General features: G+C 38.7%; 1 protein-coding gene across 2 annotated transcripts in view; it reads right to left on the bottom strand.

Moving 5' to 3' along the window:
• Positions 1-12,993, bottom strand: part of LOC120354832 — a 42,937-nt gene extending 29,944 nt beyond the window's left edge. The window contains exon 1 of one of the 2 annotated variants that reach the window (XM_039442716.1): positions 11,966-12,993. In XM_039442716.1, coding sequence (XP_039298650.1) covers positions 11,966-12,272 — 307 coding nt within the window. In that variant the 5' untranslated portion in view covers positions 12,273-12,993. Of the gene's footprint in view, positions 1-11,140; positions 11,337-11,965 lie in introns of those variants that run through there. The other variant, XM_039442717.1, reaches the window with a different exon arrangement.
• Between the last annotated feature and the right edge of the window lie 10,581 nt (positions 12,994-23,574).

Raw genomic sequence — 23,574 nt, 5'->3', positions numbered from 1 at the left:
TGAAAATAAATCCAGTACTGAAAATCTTTTAGATTACGGCTTACCGCAGGGGACTGTACTCTCACCAATTTTATTCATACTATACATTAATGACCTCCTGAATCTCGACTTGCAAAATGGTCAAACATCTCATTTGCCGACGACACCACTTTAGTTTTTTCGGGTGATAACTGGGAGAGTACTAAAATATCAGCTGAGAAGGGTATTTCCAGGGTCAAGAACTGGCTTGACTATCATACCCTGACTCTGAATCATAAAAAATCTTCATTCATGACCTTCACACCAAATGCTGCTACTCAACCTGTAAACCGAATAAACTTGAAAATTCATAATATCAAATGTAATAAAATAGGTTTGAATGTTTGTGACTGTCCTAAACTAGAGGACTCTAAAACCGTTAAATACCTGGGAATAATTGTTGACCGTCATCTGAGATGGGATTCCCAGATCCAATCTCTATGTCACAAGGTCAAGTATCTAACAAATACATTTTACAAAATGAGCCAGTTGAAAATGCAACAAATTACTAGAATGGCCTACTTTGCTTACGCACAATCTGTGTTGCAATATGGAATTTGGGTATGGGGGGGGGGGGTACTGCTGAATGTCATATAAACAAGATCTTCAATGTTCAAAAACATATAATAAAAGTGTCACTAAGCAAACCAAGGCTGTATCCTACTAGAATTCTCTTCCAGGAATCTAACATACTTACAATCAAAGAGCTCTACTTGAAAAATTTAATTTCATATTTATTAAAAAACAAAAATCTTTTCAATACCCGAACTACTCCATATAACACGCGCCAAACTTACAGGAGATCAGACTTACCTGAAACTAATCTAACAGTATGTAGAATGCAATTTCCGTATAGATGTGACAAACTAGTAAATATTATACCACAAGACTTCATATCAGACAATCAAAATTGCTATAAGAGAAAAGAAATCTTATCATGGATCAAAACATCACCTGACGTTTTCAGTAATCAAAGGCAGTAGCTTATAACAAATTCTAAATTTACGTTTCTCCACTCACCTCTTCTCATCACCAGTTGACTTGTGCATTCACTGTGCTTCTTCTCTTTCTCAGGTTTTCCCTCTTATATTGTAAAAAAAAACTGTTCTTCATTTCACTCTGTATTTCAAATTTATTTTACCATTAGGCTATTCTTAGTCATTTATTATATTCTATTTTATAAATATTTTTTCTTTTCTACGTTTCTCAATCTTTATATTCTCTTACTCATGCTCGCGAACAGACGAAAGTCTTGCGAGCTACACATTCTTTTGTACTCTTTATTTATTTTGTATTTTTGTGTATTTAAACTATGTAAAATGTGCAAAGAATGAATAAATTGAATTGAAGTGATGAGGAGGCTGTGGCTCTGGTCTTGGCGGGCGGCGGACTCACCTGACTTCATAATTAAAATGACTTCTACTGACTCTATATCAATACCGACTGACTTTACCATACAGACTGGCTATATACGTTACAGACGGACATAACAATATAGAATGACTTTCTATAATACGAAACTATGACAATCATTTGAATGAAATTACCCTCATTCAATTTTATAATGGCATAAATGACCGAAACATGTCGTGATAAAATATTTAAAAAAAAGGGTACTGAGATTTTTATTTATTTTCTTTATATTTATATTACAAGTAGCCCTATACAGGAAAGAGATGAAATTACCCTCATTTATTAAATTCATTTAGGCTCTCCTTCTTCTTCCCCTTCATAAGATTCACTCTACTTGAAATACCAACTCGAGTCTACGCACAGGCCACAGTGCCCATGTAGGCTCATTCCATAATGTATAATATGAAACCCTAATCTAAGTACTTAATAATGTGTATTTTATATTTCATATTATTTATCATTTATTTATCATTTTTGTACTTGCTGTATTGTGGAATAAAGAAGATTGATTGATTGATTGATTGAGATAGGAGAACAACGTTGCCGATCCTCACTGTCTTGTCAATGCCTTATTGACGTTAGCTGATACAGGTTTATTGATGTAATATTAATTGTTCATTCTCGTTTAAAATAAGCAATTATATTTTATTAAGCAAGGAATTAACTTATATTTTTCAATAATTTTATAATGAATTTTCATAATTAAGATAAAATATTTTTGTTAATCAATTATTAATTCTACATTGTTAAAAGCCGATCTGGCAACAGCGCAAAGCGAGAGAGAGATAGCGCTATCCGCTTTGTTGAATGATAGACAACAATAGCAATACCATTGCTAATCAAACACTGCCATTATAACGTGGACCTCACCGTAGTAGTGTTGCAATGAAGTAAAGGATACGGTACTCGATAATTTTTATTGGGTTTCAATTATTTGATTTTATGAGAAGAAATTTTGTAAAGTGTAACCATGTGACAATTTTACATGATAAAAAGCATAGAAAATTGATATTGTCAATATCGTGTACTCAGTATAGTGTTTTTGAACAGATATAGTGGTATTGACAACATCAAAGTCTCATTCTTCATGGAATAGAATGACTTTTATTTGAAGACGTGTCAAAGATTGGACAGTAATAGCGGACATTTTACTGATAGGATGAATCAGAGGATAATAATAAATGTTCAGTAAAATTTTCTCATATCGACCTTAGTTTTCGAGATTATTGATTTTTCGATATTTTTGAAAAACGACAGTAACTGGAAAACTATCAGTGGAAATCTATACTCCGTACAAAATTACTTCTGACTTGAAGGAATATGCGGCGCAGAGATACGAAGGGAGATCAGCCAATTATAGTGATAGATAGTCATAAGTGGAAGTGCAGTTGCCAATTTGTCGATTGGAATCAGTCGAGTGCTTGCAGAGAGGAAACTTCGTAATTTTAATATATGAGCACTTGAATACTAACTAGAAATGGCCGATTCAAGACGGCAACATCACCGCCGTTGTATCCCTACCGCTGTATGCCTTCTCTGCTGCGCATGTCCATCCCAAGTCAAAAGTTATTTGGTATGATTCTAAGGAAATGGTTGGGAAGAGGAAGAAATGTCTAATAGGTTTATTTGATTTGCTACTTTGACATTTTTGAACTTTTTATGAGCGTTCAAATTGTTTGAAATTTACCTTTGAACTAGACGAATGTTTGATTCTCAACTTTGAGCGCTCATTAAAAGTTCAAAAATGTCAAAGTAGCAAATCAAATAAATCTTATTGGACATTTCTTCATTTTTCCAACCAAATCATTAGAATTAATAAATTGTTGACTGATAGGTTCAACTCACACTTACGCGACTCAGGTCGAGAAGAGACTCGACTCTAGTCGAGAGCATGTGTTTTCAAATGGTGACGTCGCGCGGAGTCTGATGACTGAGTGTCATCATTTGGAAACACATGCTCTCGACTAGAGCCGAGTCTCTTCTCGACCTGAGTCGCATAAATGTGAGTTGAGCCTTAGTGTTCTGGTTATCAACATTTTTCATAAATATCGAAAAATCAATAATCTCGAAAACTAAGGTAGATATAAGAAAATTTTAATGAACATTTATTATTATCTTCATCCTATCAGGATAACGTCCGCTATTAGGATGCTTAAAGCTTAAGTTCAATCTTTGTCTTAAATCTTAAGTCCAATTACTGTCTAATCTTTGGCACGTCATCAAATGAAAGTATCGAAAAATCTATGGATCTCAAAGACTAAGGTCAATATAAGAAAATTTTAATGGACATTTTTTGTTGAATGGAAATTGCATGTAAAATCTATCGTCTTCGGCTGTTACACCTTGCCGTGGGAAATTCTGTTTATGGTAGTGGCATAACATTAATAACATTGTCGTTACAAGTTCGTAACATTGGCCACCCTTATGAATTGTAAAATGTGTTTTATTACCTGATGGGGCCACCTCGTCCCAGTCCCCGACGGATTCGCCTGCGTACGCGATCGTTACCGCGAACAAAACCACGACTAACACCACGACCACGTTCACCAGCAGCCGCTGCTTGAGCAGCCGGAGCAGCTAACATCTGTGCACCATCTTCTTCTTGCAAATTGTTTCCAGCAAGTTCCACCTGAGCATCCTGATCAATGTTCTCCATCTCTGCAATTTAAATACACAATAATGTAAAACCTGAACGTTAACTATATAAAACTTAACACGATAAGTGAGAAATTTCTCTGCTCTCGAAATACAAGATTAGAATCATTTTTAAACTGATTTAAAATCACTTCTACAAGATAAAGATGAAACGTAAAGTTGTGAGTTGACTAATTATTGAAGTCCTCAATTTTATTCTTTCAAGTGAGACGTCACTATTGCGAGGTTTTACCTTACTCCACATAAAATTTTGAAAGTTTTGAACTGTTTCCAAGTTATTTCAAACCGAATTCTTACTTTTTTAAAACGGTATAAGTTTTCATCTAGAGTGATTAATTTACAATCTACATCAATATGTCATCTTGTGGCTCGTGTACGAAACCAGTAAGTCGAAAGGAGGGTGAACAGTCAAGAATTGTATGTAGTGTTTGCACGTCCTTGTTTCATCTAAGCTGTGTGAATTTAACAAAAAATGACCTTAATTTCTTAAAAAATCAGGTGTGGACCTGTGTAGAGTGCTTGAAGAAACATCGTTTGAGCCGATCGACTTCCGAAGATACGCCCCTAAATTTATCCGGTACGGTAAATGATGAAACTCCTCTTACATTACAGATTGTCGAATCACTTCTCGCGAAATACACCAAGGAAATAAAGGACACTATAAACAACGTTGAGCTAGAGCTAGGTAAATCTATTGAACTCTGTCATCAGGAAATCAGTAATTTGTCAGATCAGTTAAAGAAACAATCTAATATTGTGAAGGAACAGGGGGAAGAATTGGAGCGGTTGAAGTCGGAGAACGTGAATCTAAAAAAATCGTTGTGTATCCTGGAGAGTCATGTGGATGACGTCGACCAGTATGGACATCGAAATACACTGGAGATTTTCGGAATACCGGAATTTGAGGGTGAAAATGTAAAAAATATCATCTGTTCACTCGGAAGTGCATTATCTGTTCCAATTTGTGAAGAACGCATGGACGTGTGTCATCGAACGAAAGGAAACTCGGATGGTAAATCAAATATCGTGGTAAAGTTCACACATCGAGACGATTTACATAGAATTCTGGATGCCAAGAAGACGAAAAAGGACCTATCTGTAAGGCACCTGGGTATGGCTTCCGACAATAAAATCTTCATCAACTTATCCCTCACTCGAAAAAGAAGAATTCTATTGTCCAAGAGCAAGGCCTACAAGCGCAGTCATCCTGATATCAAGTATGTGTGGGCGGATCGAGCTGGCCGCATCAAGATAATGAAGGTGAACGGTGAGACCAGAGTGATACAGTGTGAGTCTGACTTGGACGATAATAATTAATAACTATTTCGTTTTTTTTCTCAAGGCCTCTTACACATTTTTAAAGTAAATGAACTCTTCAACGGCTTATTTTTATAAGACTTCAAATTTATTTGTTTCTTATTAATCCATAGAGTTAATAGAAAATATGAACAGAGTCACATTTATTTTATAGTACCGTATATCATTGAAAGATTTTAAATAAATGAGTTCAGCTAGGTATTGGCTAATGCTAGTTCCACTTAAATCATGGAATACGGAAAATAGGTCTTAATAAGTAATGCCGGTGAGTGTAGGGCAAAGGAAAAAAGGAAAAACTTTTCCTGTTATCTATTAGCGACTAAAAAAATTTTTTTCTCGTTTTAAATTTAAATTATAATTTCATTTTTTTTCTTTTCTTTTTCGTACTGATTGTTACTGATCAGGTTATTTTTATGTCAAGGATAGAGGATTTGTATGCGTTACTGGATGATTATAATGGAGAGACAAATGAGATAGAGGATTACCTGAATTATTCAATTGAAACTCATTCTACTTTTTCCAATTTCTTTAATTTGTTTGCATCTAATATCAGAAGCTTGAATAGAAACCACAATGAACTTTGCTACATACTTGATAACATGAAAACAAAATTTAATGTTCTTATCTTATCAGAAACTTGGATAACGCAAGAAATGCCTTTTAGCTGTAGCATGGATGGCTACAAAGCAATAAATAAACCTGGTTCCTTGAATAAATGTGATGGAATTTGTATTTATGTTAGAGAAGATATCTCATTTCAAGTCAATGATTGTAAAATAGATGAATCAAATTGTTTAGGTCTGGATTTAAAAATAGATAACACGTTGTTACGTATAGTTGGAATTTATAGATCACCTAATAGTAACGTAAATGATTTCTTAATTAGCTTGGAAGAGTTTGTGAAAAATATTCCTCACTGCATAGATGTATGTATAGCAGGAGATATAAACATAGACATTAATAAAGAAAATAAATTTGTTCAAGACTATTTGAGTATATTAAATGGTAACGGATTTGAGATGATCATAAATGGTAGTACCAGGGGACAGAGTTGTTTGGATCACATATTTTTTAAAAGAGTTAACAATAAATTTCGACGTAATATTGGTAATATACTTAAGACTACAATTACAGATCATTTCTCTGTTTCAATTCATTTGGGATACAATAATGCAATAAAGTCTAATAAAAAAGAGAATGAGAAAATTATAACCAAAAAAATAGACTACAAGATCTTAAATGAACAACTTTTAAATGAAAACTGGTCTTGGTTATACAATAGTCGATTTGTTGATGATTTGAACATCGACAAACTTACTGATAGTTTTGTGTCAAAATTATTTCATTACATAGAATCCTCATCTACAGAAAAACACATCTCTCGTAAAAAGAAACCTCTGAAACCATGGATAATACCTGGTCTTATTAATTCAATTTTAAAAAGAGACATAATTTATAAAAAAATAAAAAAAGATCCATCAAATCTCACATTAAAGGAAGAGTTTAAAAGGTACAGAAACACATTAAACATGGCATTGGAAACAGCTAAAACAAACTACTACAAAAATAAAATATCTGAATGTGGTAGTGATAAAAAAAAACTCTGGAAACTCATAAACCAGGCGATAGATATTGATAAAGATAATAACAGGGAAATTAAAATTGATGCTGCTAGTCTAAATAACTATTTTGCAACAGTAGGTAGAACGAATGCTCAACTCATAACATGCAATTCCAGTTTAAAACATTATGAGATTGATGAAAATCACAGACCACCTGTGCACTCTTTTTTCCTGAAACCAATTACCTCTTGCGAAGTTGAAAATATGATAAAGCAACTAAAAAGCAACTCCAGTCCTGGAGAAGATAACATCAGTAGTTTAACACTGAAAAACATAGCTCATCTTATTTCTAAACCAATATCATTTATTTTTAATATGTGCTTCGTCACAGGAATATTTCCAAGGAAATTTAAAATAGCCATAATTAAACCACTATTTAAACAAGGTGATCCCTGTGTACCTAGTAATTACAGACCAATAAGTCTATTAAGTAATCTCTCAAAAATCCTGGAAAAATTGATAAAAGTTCGTTTATTGGATTATTTAAATGTACATAATATTATCAATAAATTCCAATTCGGATTTCAGGCAAAGAAAAGTACAGAAGACGCATTAATACAATTCACAAATTCACAAATTACATAACAGAAAAACTTAATGATGGTAAGAAAGTCATGGCAGTCTTCTTAGATTTGGCAAAAGCTTTCGACACTGTGCCACATGATAGTCTTCTGGATAAACTAGCTAAATATGGAATAAGAGGTTTGCCTTTAAAGTTATTCAGGAGCTATCTCTGTGACCGATCACAGATGTTAACTCTTGGGAAACAGTCAAGTAAAAAAGAATTAAGTAATTATGGCCTACCTCAAGGTACAGTTTTGTCGCCCATTCTTTTTTTGTTGTATGTGAACGAAATGTTGAATATCAAATTGAAAAACGGTAAAGTATATTCATTTGCTGATGACACTGCAGTCATTTTTTCAGATGACAGTTGGCAGAAAGCATTTTTGAATTCAGAACATGATTTGTTTTTAATAAAGAATTGGCTTGACCAACATACACTTAGTCTGAATCTTAGTAAGTCTAAATATATAACTTTTTCAGCAAATGCAGTTGGCAAACCTCCCACATTTTTAAAATTAAAACTTCATACTAAATGTGATCAGATAGTCGCTGGAGTTCATAATCTTACAATGCTTCCTGATTGCGGCTGTCCTACCTTTGAAAATGTAGTATCCATAAAATATTTGGGTGTTATTGTTGATGAAAGCTTCAGATGGAATCATCACATAAATTTTATCAATAAAAAATTAAAATTCATTAACTATAAGTTTATTATTGTTTAAAATAGTTGAATATGAATGCTTAAGGAGCAGAATAAATGTTACGAAAGTTGAAAAAATCTTTATATTAGATCAAAAAACGCTGATAAAATCGATAAATCAAATGTAAAGTTGTATCAATCAATAATCTATTTGGATCAACAAATTTGGTTGGCAATACTTCAAATACGTGACCGTGCAAATTCAAAAATATTTGCCCACACATTCAGCTCGTGTCATTAGAATTGAACCCAAGCCACTAGACCTTTCTGAATATAATTAATCCATATCAATCCTTATCTAGTCAATCATTATTAGTTTGTCGAACAAAAATTTAATATTATGGAGACGGCTTATGACGGCCTATTTGGACCAACAAATTTGGTTGGCAATACCTCAAATATTTGACCGCGCAAATTCAAAAATATTTGCCGGTTGCCCACACATTCATCTCGGATCGTTTCATGTTTAGATCGTCCAACACAAATATAATACCTATTACGGAGACGGCCTAGGGACGTAATAGACATTCTGTAAACACAAAATTGAGATGTCATTTATTTTATGGGCAGTTTTATTTGAATGTTCAAGTGATCTACATTGAAAATTCAAGACTGTTACTTATCAGAGGTGTAGAAAATAGTTGAGTAGTAGTACTATTCAACTGAAGTTAGAAAGACAACATTTTATTTCACTAGCATTCCTGAAATGAGTGCTATTTCTAGGCTTGAAGCGGGTCTAAATAGCATCACCGAATTCAGTAACAGTACAACCATAATTTATTATGTAGCGTAACGTAATAATCGTTAAATAATTCAAATCGTTCAATACTAACGATAATTTATTGAGAATGAAATTCAACTTTTAGATTTTATTTTTACATCTAAAATATTTCAACTGAAAATAGTTATCGTAAGATACACTCTCTATATGAGAGGCACAAGGATATCTATTACCGTAGCATGTGTATAGTGTGGTCCATGTTATAATGGCAGTGGATGAAGATAGAAGAATAGCGATGCCGATTCTCTGCATTAATTAATTATATTTCTACACAGTCAAAAACATAATTGGCATCGTTGTGGACCTAGAAAAGGATAGTACCACCGGCTTTGTCGAACGATAGAGAAGGATAGCAAAACCAAAGTTGATCGAATACTCTCACATAACGTGGACCTCACTATAGTACGAGTATATAATAGAAAAATATAGAATACATTATGAAAATAACTATATAAATGGTGTTTTTTGAAAGTTATCATATTGGAATGTGGCGAATGAATAATTTTATTTAACTTGATTCTAACTCTGAATCGTTGATACTGTATCAAATGTTTCTGCCGTTCTATGTTTCAAGATCTGTTGGATGCTGGAAAAAATGTGGTATGGTAATAGATATGCTATAGTGAGGTCCATGTTATAATGACAGTATTTGATCAACTTTGGTTTTGGTATCCTTGTCAATCATTCGACAAAGCCGGTGGTACTATCCTTTTCTAGGTCCACAACGATGCCAATTATGTTTTTGACAGTGTAGAAATATAATTAATTAATGCAGAAAATCGGCATCGCTATTCTTCTATCTTTATCCACTGACATTATAACGTGGACCTCACTATAGAGTGTTTGTTTAGCAATGGTATTGCTATCCTTGTCTATCATTCAACAAAGCGGATGGCGCTATCCTTTCTCGCTTTGCTCTGTTGTCAGATCCTCTTTCAACAATGTAGAATTAATAATTAACTAACAAAATATTTCATCTTAACTATGAATATTCATAATGACATTATTGAAAAATACAATTTCTTGCTCAATAAAATATAATTGATTATTTTCAACTAGAATGAACATTAATTATTATATCAATAAACCTGTATCTGCCACCGTCTATAGAAGGCATTGACAAGATGGAGGATCGGCAACATTGCTATGCTAACTTTCTCCACTGCCATTATAACGTGGACCTCAGTATAGCAGATAACCCATGCACTGCCATTTGGGGAAAACTTTTTGTTGTAAAATGCAATCTTCGTATGTTCAGGAAACATAAAAAATAGAATAAATGAGTATTATTTTGTCAAAATTGAGTGAATAATCTTCATCAGAGTTAAAATTTTAAGCAAAAAAAATTATAGTTTGGTCTTGAACACGCAACCTTTCATTCATGAATCTCACATTCTATCAATTACGCCACGGAATCACTTGGAGGAAGCTCTGTTTGGTTGGGCTTTTATTTTTTCGTAAACATTAATTTACGAATTAGATACATTTGTTCTTATTATGAAACTAAAATTGATAAATGGGCCTATCAAAATCCTATGTAAATTCAGAATCTTCTTATAGTCTATTATACAGATAATGGAAATATATTCCATATTTTGTACATATTTCTTTATGGATATAATTATATCCCGCGTCACCAGGGAAACTCCTCGAGAACATTCTATCCATGTATCATCATGTAAACTGTACTCCATCTATCTGATGATGATATATTCTAATAATAATTGTGCATTATAATTTTTTTCATGACGATTGATGAAAATGAACCTTTGATGTTAGATGACCCCCCACAAACAGCTGGTAAAGCTTTCCAGGCCCCTTTATCCGAATGCAAATTAATATTTTCAAAGAGTTTTTAAAATAAAGAGAAATGAGGTTCACTTTATAATGATAGTGGAGAAATATATGAGCACAGCGTTGCCGATTCTCTGTCTTGAAACTGCCTTCTATAAAGTATAGCTAATATAATAACATACCAATATGGTAGACCAATAAATTATCCTGAGAGATACAGTATTATATCTACAACAGTCTCCAACTTATTGAAGAGTTCCCATACATATGACTCACTCTGTATTATAGATTGCAAGAGGGTGGATTGAAGAGTTTTATGCCTCTCTGCCATCTAGCGGTTTTGCAGTGAAATGGAATGTATATCAGTTGGATATTCCACCACTGCAGGAGCTGAGATCACATCATATGTTTGCCACAGTTTTGGAAGAATATTGCGTCACATCCTCACTCATCACACATGGAGCAGTACTTCTTACCGCTACCCAAGTATATTAGCTGTCTATATAGTCTATACACTATTCTTGACCACTACCAAGGTATGACTGGGCTGAAAATATAGAGAGACATGAACAACGAATAAGAAATAAGTTGAGCATTATTTAAGAAATTTCCAGGTGAATTACTCAACGCCATATTATCATTATTCAATTATGCACTTCAGAGAGCAGACATAATCAGATGTTTTAGTGAAACGGTTTTCTTCCAATATTCAAGAAAGGAGACTTATTAAATGTGGAAAATTTTAGAGGGATTTCTTTTGTTAACATCTTCGCCTAATGGTTTCTGACGTACTGCTTGGAAGGCTAGAAGAAAAACTTGGTAAACTTGAATAATATTGTGACGTTTTTAACAGGGTTCGTTCAAGATTTATTTGAGTGAAACTACAGATGAGAATTATATTGGAATTTATTAAAACGATTTAAACGTAATACTTGATGGCAGAGACTTAACGAAACAGTTACAAAGACACAGATGGCAATTTTGTTTTTTAAACTCAAATTTGATTACAAGACTTACTATTGAATTTAATATCACTTAATACAGTACAATCAGCTGATAGTCAATCAACGGTCCATTAATTCACAGTAAACATAAACTTACACTCTAACAGTACAAACGTTACTCTTATGCTCAACTCACACATACGCGACTCAGGTCGAGAAGACACTCTACTATAGTCGAGAGCATGTGTTTTCAAATGGAGACAGTCGCAGAGACTGAATCGACTGGTCTGAGTGTCACCATTTGGAAACACATGCTTTCGACTAGAGTCCAGTCTCTTCTCGACCTGAGTGAGTTGAGCCTTACTCTTACTCACGAGGTTAACAAACACTGACTTCCACAGATGAACACACTTTTGCCATGTATGGTATATTTTGCCAGGGGATTTACTGACGCCTGTGATCATAATAGCGAGGAGCTTAGTTGTCGCGGAGACAGGTTGGCGGCGACCCTTTTGAACTTCACCGAGCTCAAATACCACAAAAGCAGAGTTCACTTGATCAAAAGCACTACACGTTCACTGTCCCTTCACTCGCCGCTCGTATTCGTTCACTGTCAACTCAATACTCGACTCTGACTCACATGTCAAAGTTGTACCTCTTTAATGCTAACTGCGAACTTTCTATACTATTCCAGAGATGTTTCCTTGTTTACTACCTGTCAATCAAACTCCCAAAGAATGTTCTCGTATACTCCAGAAGTCCCGAATCTTCTACTGGTGAACAGGTAGGAGTGAGATGGAGTGAGAGAAACAGTGAGGGGGTGTGGCTGGTGTCATTCAGCTGGAGACAATGAGACTCGTGTGCCGTGTGCCTTTGTTCCATCTTCTTGAACTTTCGCCCATTCCCCCTGCCAAGCACCTTCCTATCCCTAAGCCTCTTTGTCACAATATAATATGCGAATATCAGGCAGGCTTTAGAAAGGGGTATTCCACGGGCGAAAATATTTTCAACCTATTTAGAATAATTAGTATGGAAAAAGGGGTAGGGGAAAAAGATGTATTGTTTTGCCTGTGATAAAGTAGATAGATTATCGCTTATTCGTAAACTGTACACAGCAATAGGACTGTCAGACTAGTTTTTCAAAATTATTCCTAGTTTGTAACATTAGGGCTAGTATTTGGTTTAAGGATAAAATGTCACATTTTTTAAGACCACCTATGGATTAAAACAGGGTTGTTTGTTATCACCATTGCTTTTCTCATTGTTTTATCAATGATATTTGTGAAATGATTTGGATGTGAAGGCTGTATGCAGATGGTTTAGTATTATCAGCCTCCTCTCCAGAGGCATTGCAGAGAATGATTGATGATATTCATGGGTATTGTAGGAAGTGGGGGTTGGTGATGAATAGAGAGAAATCTAAAATAGTTGTGTTAAGGAAGGGAGACGTGTAGAGGAGCATGAGAATAAGAGAAGAGGGGTGAAGAGGTACACAATTATAAATATTTAGGCCTCCTCATATCAACAACAAGGGGAGCATGAAAATAAGTGAAGAGGGGTGAAGAGGTAGAACAGTTATAAATATTTAGGCCTCCTCATATCAACATCGAGAGGAGCTTGAGAATAAGTGAAGAAGGGTGAAGAGGTAGAACATTTATAAATATTGATGTAGGCTAGCCCTACATGGATACTTATGATGTGAGCACAGTTGCCAAGGTAATTGTTCTGGAAACAAACTGTTTATAATAATAATAATAATATCGAGTGACCTGGCTGGCTCAGGTCTGGTGTCAGAGTTTTCAGGTCGCAACTGATCAATTTCAGGGCCTCTGACATGACCTAACGACTACTTTTTAGGCAGCCGGGACCGACGGCTTAACGTGTCCATCCGAAACACGAAAAAAGATAACAAGTTTATGAAAAGATAACAAGTGAGAGTTTTATGATAAACGTTCCAAATTAATGTAGTATTTTATTTTATTTTTATCTTGTTAAATATTGTAAACTTTTAATGAATAAAGTGTTAATTACAAAAGCACATTTACAACAATATTTAGGCCTTCTCATTTAAACAACGAAATTATCGTTTACGAAGCATGTCAAGGGCCGAATATCACTGGCCAAGTTTGGCATGAACGGAATATGGAAAAAATAGTGTTTGAAATGAAATTGATATGAATGTTAAGTGGAGGATGATGTGAACAGTGAACAGTGACAACATATTGTTATGGAATCAACATAAATTATGTCCCGTGAGGGAATCTGCAGATTGCGCCCAGCGGTCAGGATGTGCTTGGCCACTCACATATTGAACGTAACAATGTGAACCGTCCGTAGTTAGATTATAACTTTCTATATACTCAGTTCAATGATTAATCAACATATAAAGCTAAATTGGTCTAATCAGTTGTTATTGTTTATTGTGTAATGTCTAATCTAGCTTTCCCTAATACTATCTTTCTATGTACTTAGTCCAATCCATTACTGATATCTTATTTGCAATCCATTACTAAATTGGTTTAATCAGTTGTTATTGTTTATTGTATGATTTCTAATCTAGCTTCCCCCAATGTTATCAATGTAACTGTTTCATATAAATACGGTATTAGAATCAATGTAAGCAGTCTTAAGCAATATTCTGTATTATGTAGTTGTAGTGTACAGGCTCGGCCTGAATAAAGTCTTTTTAAAAAACGCACAGTGTGTTCCTGCACCCTTAACTGGCGCCCGAGCTTCTGTAGATCTTCCTTGTGAAATTGTTCGTGTTCTGTGAACTCTCCCAGGCCGAATTTTTTCATCAGCACTCCGACGAGTTTTTCATAAGAGAACTACGAAACCCTACAGCAGGACACCGTGCAAAGACTCAGTAGCCAGCCACGAAAAGCAACAACCAGAACTGCAAGACTCCAATACTCACACAGATTGTAACCCGCAGACGTTATCATCTCAATCATCTGCTATCCACCATTGCGGGCCAACACCTAAATAGATTTTCACCAATTCCAACACGAGTTCCAGCAAGGAGATTCCTGGACGAACCTCTCGAAAAAATCTTAAGTGGCCTCGAACCAGAACAGTCGACATCTGATGTGCCAAACCAACTAGTTCCAGCGACCCACAATATCAGTGCTCCACGTCCGGACCCTCCACATCACCTGCAACCTCAACTTCAAGAACTTCACGGATCTCACCAACTTGAAAAAGGTACAATGGCTTCAAAAATCCTATCAGCCAGCATTACTAATTTAGTACCATCATTTAATGGCGACCTTCTAGAACTCCCCTATTTTTTAAGAATTTGTCAAGAAATATATGATGAATTCTGTAGCCAAAATGTGGAAGCACGAGAGACTAACCACTGGCTTTTATTCCACCACACTTACAGTCATCTCTCAGGGAAAGCCCGTACGGCTGCCCGAGGTTGTATTCCTGACTTATTGACTGCAATTAAAAATAATTTTTGCGAAAAAAGACCTATAGCTGACTTAGTAACATAAGCCATGATGCTCAAACCATTCAGTAACGAGTCAACCAATGATTTTCTTGATAGGCTTAAGTACAAAAAGAGTGTTATAATCGATCGCTATAGCATGGAGAAACTCTCTGATGACACAATCACTTACTTGACTAGTCAACTTGATCGCACATTGATGACCACTCTCATTCGAAATGTACCAGCAGACTTTGCTGCTTTCCTTAGGGTACACAAAATTCTAACAATTGAAGATGCTCAAAACAGCATATTGCATGATTTCGACAAGTCATTTGATTCCAAACCCTCATTTCGTAACTCCCGTAACAATAACTATCGTAACTTTGAAGACAATCGTAATAATTGCTCCAATCACTTTAATGACGGTCGTAATAATCCCAACAGAAACAATCACTACAATAATCAGCAACGAAACGTTCATCCTGGCTTCACCAGACACAACACCCCAAATTTTGAAAATCCTCCTAAATTCCAAAATGGGAGACAATTCAGTAACAATCACAATGGTAGTGCTTTTGCAAATCGGAATCATTCTGATTCCAACACCGTGTCAATGCGCACTGTTTCAAACAGAGCATATCAAAATCATCACATTGTAGAATAGTCTGATGAAAACTCTTCAGTTGAAGATCAGCTCTCCACATTAACCAAACATATGAACCTTTTGACTGAAAAAATGACCTCACTTACTGATAATTTTTTAGAAATAGGCAGGGACTCGAAGAATTTAACTTAAATAGTTGTACAAACCTTTCGAGTCTACCCTATTTTATTGACCACAAAAACCGCAAATGGCTAATAGATACAGGCTCCGAAAAAACTATATTCACCCGAGCATTCTTACCAAAGATGACCAACTAATTAAGAAAGATTTTATAGTTAAGACCGCCACAGGGGCAAAAATGGGTCACAATTTTATAAAATTTGACACTTTCGAAACATTTGGCACTCGACTCATAGTTCCTTTGCAAGTATTTCCTTTTTCCAATGGCTATGATGCATTATTGGGTTGCGAAACATTGGAACAACTTAAAGCCTCCGTTAATTTGTCAAAAATGCAACTTGAATTCGAAAATGGTATCTTTATTCCCCTAAAACGTGAAAAAACTAAAGTTGACCTGAAACGAGGATTGCATAAATACAAACTTCCCGTGAAAGGTAACCTCAAATATGGAGTCGTTCAAAAAATCGAAAATAATGATTTCACAATCGAAGATTCCCTCGTGCAAATTGATGAACAATTTACATATTGTCTGATTCATGCCAACCAGGACAAGACTGTTTATCTTGATCCCCTTGACATTTAAGAAGTGCATTGTGTACTCAATCATGGAATAATACCTGATACAAAAAATATCTCGGTCTCTAGCCTCAATATGCAGGAATTGTTCCACTCTTTCAGTGAAAATACATTAGAAGAAATACGCAATGAAATACCCTCTCTAATTCGTACATCTCACATGAACGAAGAAGAAAGAGAATTTATTATGGAATTGTTATCAGAGTTCCCTGAAATAATTAAGCGTGAACACGACTCTCTAACAAGCACTAATCTTCTCCAATATAGAATTAAAACCAAAACTGACGATTATATCTATACCAAGAACTATTGCTACCCCGAATGCTATAGAGAAGATGTTAAAATTGAAATTGAAAAACTCTTGAAGAACAAGGTCATTCAACATAGTAATTCCCCATACAATTCCCCAATTTGGGTTGTCCCAAAGAAAAAAGATGCGTCCGGTAAGCGTAAAATCCGCGTAGTAATTGACTATTGTAAGCTTAATGAAATCACTGTAAGTGATAGGTTCCCACTCCCTAACATAGAAGATTTATTCAGAAAAATCGGAAAAGCTATATACTTTTCAGCGATAGATTTGTCATCAGGTTTTCACCAAATTGAAATGGATCCTGAATCTATCCCAAAAACCGCTTTCTCCACAGAAAATGGTCATTTTGAATTTCTGTGCATGCCTTTCGGTTTAAAAATGCCCCTCCGACTTTTCAAAGAGCAATGAATCTGATTTTCTCAGACACACCCAACGTCCTTGTCTACATGGACGACATAATTATTTTTTCGGACAGCCTTTCCAAACACAAAAAGCATCTTCGGACGGTATTACAAAAATTGAAAAATCACAACCTTCAAATTCAATTGGATAAAACCGAATTCTTCAAACGAGAACTATTGTATTTAGGGCACATAATTTCGAGTGATGGCATACGCCCTAATCCAGAAAAATTAAACGCTGTAAAGAACTTTCCAATACCTAAAACACCTAAAGCAATTAAACAATTCTTAGGTCTCACTGGCTACTACCGTAAAATGATCCATAATTACGCGAAAATTGCTAAACCTCTTACGCGTTTTCTTCACAAAGATGCAAAAGTCGATCCCACAAACAAGGAATTTTTAAATGCTTTCAAAACTTTAATATCTGCATTGCAAAACGAACCAATTCTCAGACTTCCAGACTTCTCAAAAAGCTTCACACTCATCACAGATGCAAGCCAATTTGCGATTGGAGCAGTCCTGTCGCAAAATTTTGAGAAAAACGATCTCCCTATTGCCTATGCCTCTCGCACTTTAAATAGGTCAGAAGAAAATCTCTCTACAATTGAAAAAGAACTTCTTGCAATCGTATGGGCATGTAAACATTTCAGACCATACCTATACGGCCGAAGTTTTGTATTGAGAACTGATCACAAACCTCTTGTTTGGTTGAAGAGTCTGAAAGAACCCAATCAAAACTATTACAATGGCGACTCCTATTAGAGGAATTTGATTTCGAAATTCAATTTTTAAAGGGTAAAACCAATTTTGTGGCCGACAGTTTGTCTAGAATAAAACTTGACATGCACAATATTTTAAATATTGATGACTCTGACGACCTTGCCTCAGTTCTTCAGGATTTCATTGATGACTACTGCCCACCTGAAATTCCCAATAATGACAATGTAAGTACTCAAACGGTACACAGTCAACTTAGTTCAGATAATAATCATATTGCAATCATGAATGAGGACAAGATCGTAATTGTTGAACACAATCAAATAATTATCAAACGAGGTACAGACAATCCCACATTCCAAAAAATATTTAATAAGAATCGGCTAACCATTTATTTCGACGCCTTTTTCGATCTAGATTGTATGCTTGCTATTTGCTGTGAATATCTAAGACCGAACACAACTTATGGACTTTTTTGTTGTCACAAAGTAAAATTGTGATGAGAAAGTAGTTAATAATATTATTGAAAGACGCTCGGCTATCAACAAAGCTAACCGACCGCGGAGATAAGGAAGGTACCAATGGTGCACCATATTCCGCGCATTGAGACGATTTCCACCGCCTCTGGCGGTGGCACAACTCCATCCCCTCCACTTTGGGGGAGTATTTAAACGCCGGACGAGCCCCAGACCACAACATTCCGCTCACAACCTTCCTGCTCCTTGTACAGCAGCCCGTTGGCTGCCATACGTCCCCGACCTCCTGTCCTTGTACAGCGGCCCATTGGCTGCCATACGTCCCTAACCTTCCATCTCCCTAGGGCACAGCAGACCGTTGTCTGCCGTCCCTGTCCTTCCATTCCCCCAGGGCACAGCGGACCGTTGTCTGCCATCCCTGTCCTTGCATTTCCCCAGGGCACAGCGGACCGTTGTCTGCCGTCCCTGTCCTTCCATTCCCCCAGGGCACAGCGGACCGTTGTCTGCCGTCCTTGTCCTTCCATTCCCCCAGGGCACAGCGGACCGTTGTCTGCCGTCCCTGTCCTTCCATTCCCCCAGGGCACAGCGGACCGTTGTCTACCATCCCTGTCCTTCCATTCCCCCAGGGCACAGCGGACCGTTGTCTGCCATCCCCGGCCTTCCTTTTCCCCAGGGCACAACGGACCGTTGTCTGCCGTCCCTGTCCTTCCATTCCCCCAGGGCACAGCGGACCGTTGTCTGCCGTCCCTGTCCTTCCATTCCCCCAGGGCACAACGGACCGTTGTCTGCCATCCCTGTCCTTCCATTCCCCCAGGGCACAGCGGACCGTTGTCTGCCGTCCCTGTCCTTCCATTCCCCCAGGGCACAGCAGACCATTGTCTGCCGTCCCTATCCTTCAATCCCCAGGGCACTGCGGACCGTTGTCTGCCGTCCCTATTCTTCCATCTCCCCAGGGCACAGCAGACCATTGTCTGCCGTCCCTATCCTGTCTATCCTTCCTCTTCCTACTTCACTGGAGCGGAACCGAGGCCGTAAGGCCAATACAAAATTACATCAAAGTGGTGTCATCAGAGAAGAGAGCGACCTTCACGCCGTCAGAAGCACCAGGAGGTGCTGTTCACGCCAGCTGAGGCACAAAGAAGAAGGAAGAGGAACTTCGACTTGCCTCCTTTCACTGCCCACATTACGACTGAGCGAAGTCATCCAGGAGCAACACCTAGGTATCAATCACCCACCTCTGAAGCTACTCAGGGTGTACGTGATAGATTGGCGCCCTCACTTGGGGCACGAGGCAACGAAGTGAGAATCATCATGAGTGAACAAGGCGAGGCTGATTCAGATGCTCAACACCAGGAGCTGACAGAGGATCAGTCGGTTGAGGACGTAAACCCCGAGGTGATAGCTGACTCCAGAGTTTCCTGGATCTATAGATTGGAAAAGGATGAAGCATTTAATCTTCTACAAGATTGGGGCATAGTGTCATCTGGAACACTTGCTGAGTTGAGAAAGTTGTTAGTAGAACAACAGAAGAAGATGACTGTATGTTATCCCAGCCCCAGACCTGGTATAATGAGCAGAAGCAGTGGGGGACTGGTCACTCAGCAACAGGTACGCATGCTGAAGTTGGAACCAACATTCACACAAACCCCCTCATGGACCCAGGGGCGGTATGTGACAAAGTAAGAAGCTGGAGACTGTCATTCAATGGCCAATCAGATGCTCCCAGCTTCTTAGAAAGGCTAGACGAGCTACAACAAGCCTATGGGCTCACTGGCAACCAACTACTAGTTGCCCTTCCTGAATTACTAGTTGGTAAAGCTACTCTATGGATGCATAATCGTCGTGACAAGTGGATATCATGGGACAATTTTGTGACAGATTTCAGATCACGCTACTACCCATTTACCTATGAGGAGGACCTCGAGAATCTAATTCAGGCAAGGAAGCAAAGGGAAGGTGAATCGTTTGACGAATTTCTCGAAGATGTACTGACACTCATGAGGCGTCGAGGAGGTTTCACAGACGAAAATAAATTACAGAGAGTGTATAAGAATCTCCTCCCACGGTACAAATTGTATATTCGGCAATCAGATGTTCATAGTATCAATGAGTTAGAAAAATTCGCAAAAGAGTATGAACAAATCAAAGCAGAAGAGAAACAGAATAGACAGAATTCGAGAGTTCACATGACTGAAGACACGAAAAAGATTACAAGGCTCAAGGTTGAGACAGTTATAACCCCTACTAGTAACCGACCATCTCTTAGTGAGTCTGAACCCATGTGTGGGCAATACAAGAGACCGGGGCACTGGAGATCACACTGTCCCGATATCCCACCATGTAAAAGGCGCAGAAAGAGAGCACTGAAATGTGTCTGTGATATGCAGGAGGAGAATAAAACTCAAAACAAGACAGCAGTGATGCAAACGGCACAGAGGATTCCTGTAATTGAAGAGTCCTCAAGGGACAACAGACTATTCATTACCGTGACAATCGGTGGTAAAAAGTGTCGGGCATTGCTAGATACTGGCGCTGAAGCTAATTATATGAGTAATGAGCTTTATGAAGTTCTCCAAAAAATAGGGATGATAAGGTAGATACCAACTCATCACCACGCGATATTAGCTGATGGACGATCTACCCCATTAAATGGGAAGCTGACAGCTAATGTAACTATAGAACAAATCACAGTTCCACTAGCGGCGTCTATAATGGAAGGACTTGGACAAGAGTTGCTATTAGGCATGGAATTTATGCGTAATAACAAAGTGAATATTCACACATTCACGAGAGAGGTGGAGTGGGATCCTCCCAAATTGAATCCTCCAAGTCAGCGAATTATGTCACGATTGCTCTTATTGAGGACTGAGAGAACATCAGTCCCAACAATAGTGGCTGTAGACTCCAAATCTCCAGACAACAAGAGTCGGAACAGGAGGATGTTCAAGCAGGTTGGTTTGAGCAGAGTCAAACTTAATGCCTTGATTGATAGCAAGGCAGAGTTGTCATATGTTCCAAGGCAAGCATCCTGGGGCAACATAGTGATGGATCACAGGAATGAGATGAATGACTCTGAATGGCGGGCCACAACTCATGCCCCAGCCACCAACACAAGTGGTAACTCCGAGAGTGATGTGGAAAAGTTAATACCACCACCATTGTCATGGATGTGGAAGAGTCAATACCACCCCCTACTGTCATGGATGTGGAGGAGTCAACACCACCCTCAATGGATATGGATGTAGAAGAGCCAACACAGTCTTTGACCATCAAGGAAGTAGTCCCACCGTCCCAGGAACCCACACCAGGTCTCGCAAGGAATAAGGATCCAGTTTTCTGTCACCGAGTCTTGACACCTGGTAAGCGCAAACGGGCTGGCAAGCCACGTATAAAAATCCAATTACCGGATGGACGGCGTAAATATGTGCCCGTAGACCAGGCAAAGATGTTGCTCATAGTGAGTGGCATACACCTCTAAAGGTGATGCCTGAGAGGTGTTGTACACCTCTTAAGGGGATGCCTAGATGGCACACGCCTTTTAAGGTGGTGCCATAGAGGGCTCCGACCCCCCCCCCCCAAGTAGGAGTGGGGTATCACAAAGTAAAATTGTGACAAGAAAGTAGTTAATAATATTATTGTAAGATGCTCGGCTATCAACAAAGCTAACCGACTGTGGAGATAAGGAAGGTACCGATGGTGAACCATCTTCCATGCATCGAGACGATTTCCACCGCCTCTGGCGGCGGCACAACTCCATCCCCTCCACTTTGGGGGAGTATTTAAACGCCAGACGAGCCCCAGACCACAGCATTCCGCTCACAACCTTCCTGCTCCTTGTACAGCGGCCCATTGGCTGCCGTACGTCCCCGACCTCCTGTCCTTGTACAGCAGCCCGTTGGCTGCCATACGTCCCTAACCTTCCATCTCCCTAGGGCACAGCGGACCGTTGTCTGCCGTCCCTGTCCTTCCATTCCCCCAGGGCACGGTGGACCGTTGTCTGCCGTCCCTGTCCTTCCATTTCCCCAGGGCACAGCGGACCGTTGTCTGCCATCCCTGTCCTTCCATTCCCCCAGGGCACAGCGGACCGTTGTCTGCCGTCCCTGTCCTTCCATTCCCCCAGGGCACAGCGGACCGTTGTCTGCCGTCCCTGTCCTTCCATTTCCCCAGGGCACAGCGGACTGTTGTCTGCCATCCCTGTCCTTCCATTCCTCCAGGGCACAGCAGACCGTTGTCTGCCGTCCCTGTCCTTCCATTCCCCCAGGGCACAGCGGACCGTTGTCTGCCGTCTCTGTCCTTCCATTCCCCCAGGGCACAGCTGACCGTTGTCTGCCGTCCCTGTCCTTCCATTCTTCCAGGGCACAGCGGACCGTTGTCTGCCATCCCTGTCCTTCCATTTACCTAGGGCACAGCAGACCATTGTCTGCCGTCCCTGTCCTTCCATTCCCCCAGGGCACAGCGGACTGTTGTCTGCCGTCCCTGTCCTTCCATTCCCCCAGGGCACAGCGGACCGTTGTCTGCCGTCCCTGTCCTTCCATTCCCCCAGGGCACAGCGGACCATTGTCTGCCGTCCCTGTCCTTCCATTTCCCCAAGGCACTGCGGACCGTTGTCTGCCGTCCCTATTCTTCCAGCTCCCCAGGGCACAGCGGACCGTTGTCTGCCGTCCCTGTCCTTCCATTCCCCCAGGGCACAGCAGACCATTGTCTGCCGTCCCTGTCCTTCCATTTCCCCAGTGCACAGCGGACCGTTGTCTGCCGTCCCTGTCCTTCCATTCCCCCAGGGCACTGCGGACCGTTGTCTGCCGTCCCTATTCTTCCATTTCCCCAGGGCACAGCGGACCGTTGTCTGCCGTCCCTATCCTGTCTATCCTTCCTCTTCCTACTTCACTGGAGCGGAACTGAGGCTGTAAGGCCAATACAAAATTACATCAAAGTGGTGTCATCAGAGAAGAGAGCGACCTTCACGCCGTTAGAAGCACCAGGAGGTGCTGTTCAGGCCAGCTGAGGCACAAAGAAGAAGGAAGAGGAACTTCGACTTGCCTCCTTTCCCCACCCACATTACGACTGAG

The sequence above is a fragment of the Nilaparvata lugens genome, chromosome X, assembly GCF_014356525.2.
Source record: "Nilaparvata lugens isolate BPH chromosome X, ASM1435652v1, whole genome shotgun sequence".
In the NCBI taxonomy this organism is placed as follows: Eukaryota; Metazoa; Arthropoda; class Insecta; order Hemiptera; family Delphacidae; genus Nilaparvata; species Nilaparvata lugens.
Note: the sequence above shows the minus strand (reverse complement) of the source record. Positions and strands in the feature narration are given on the sequence as shown.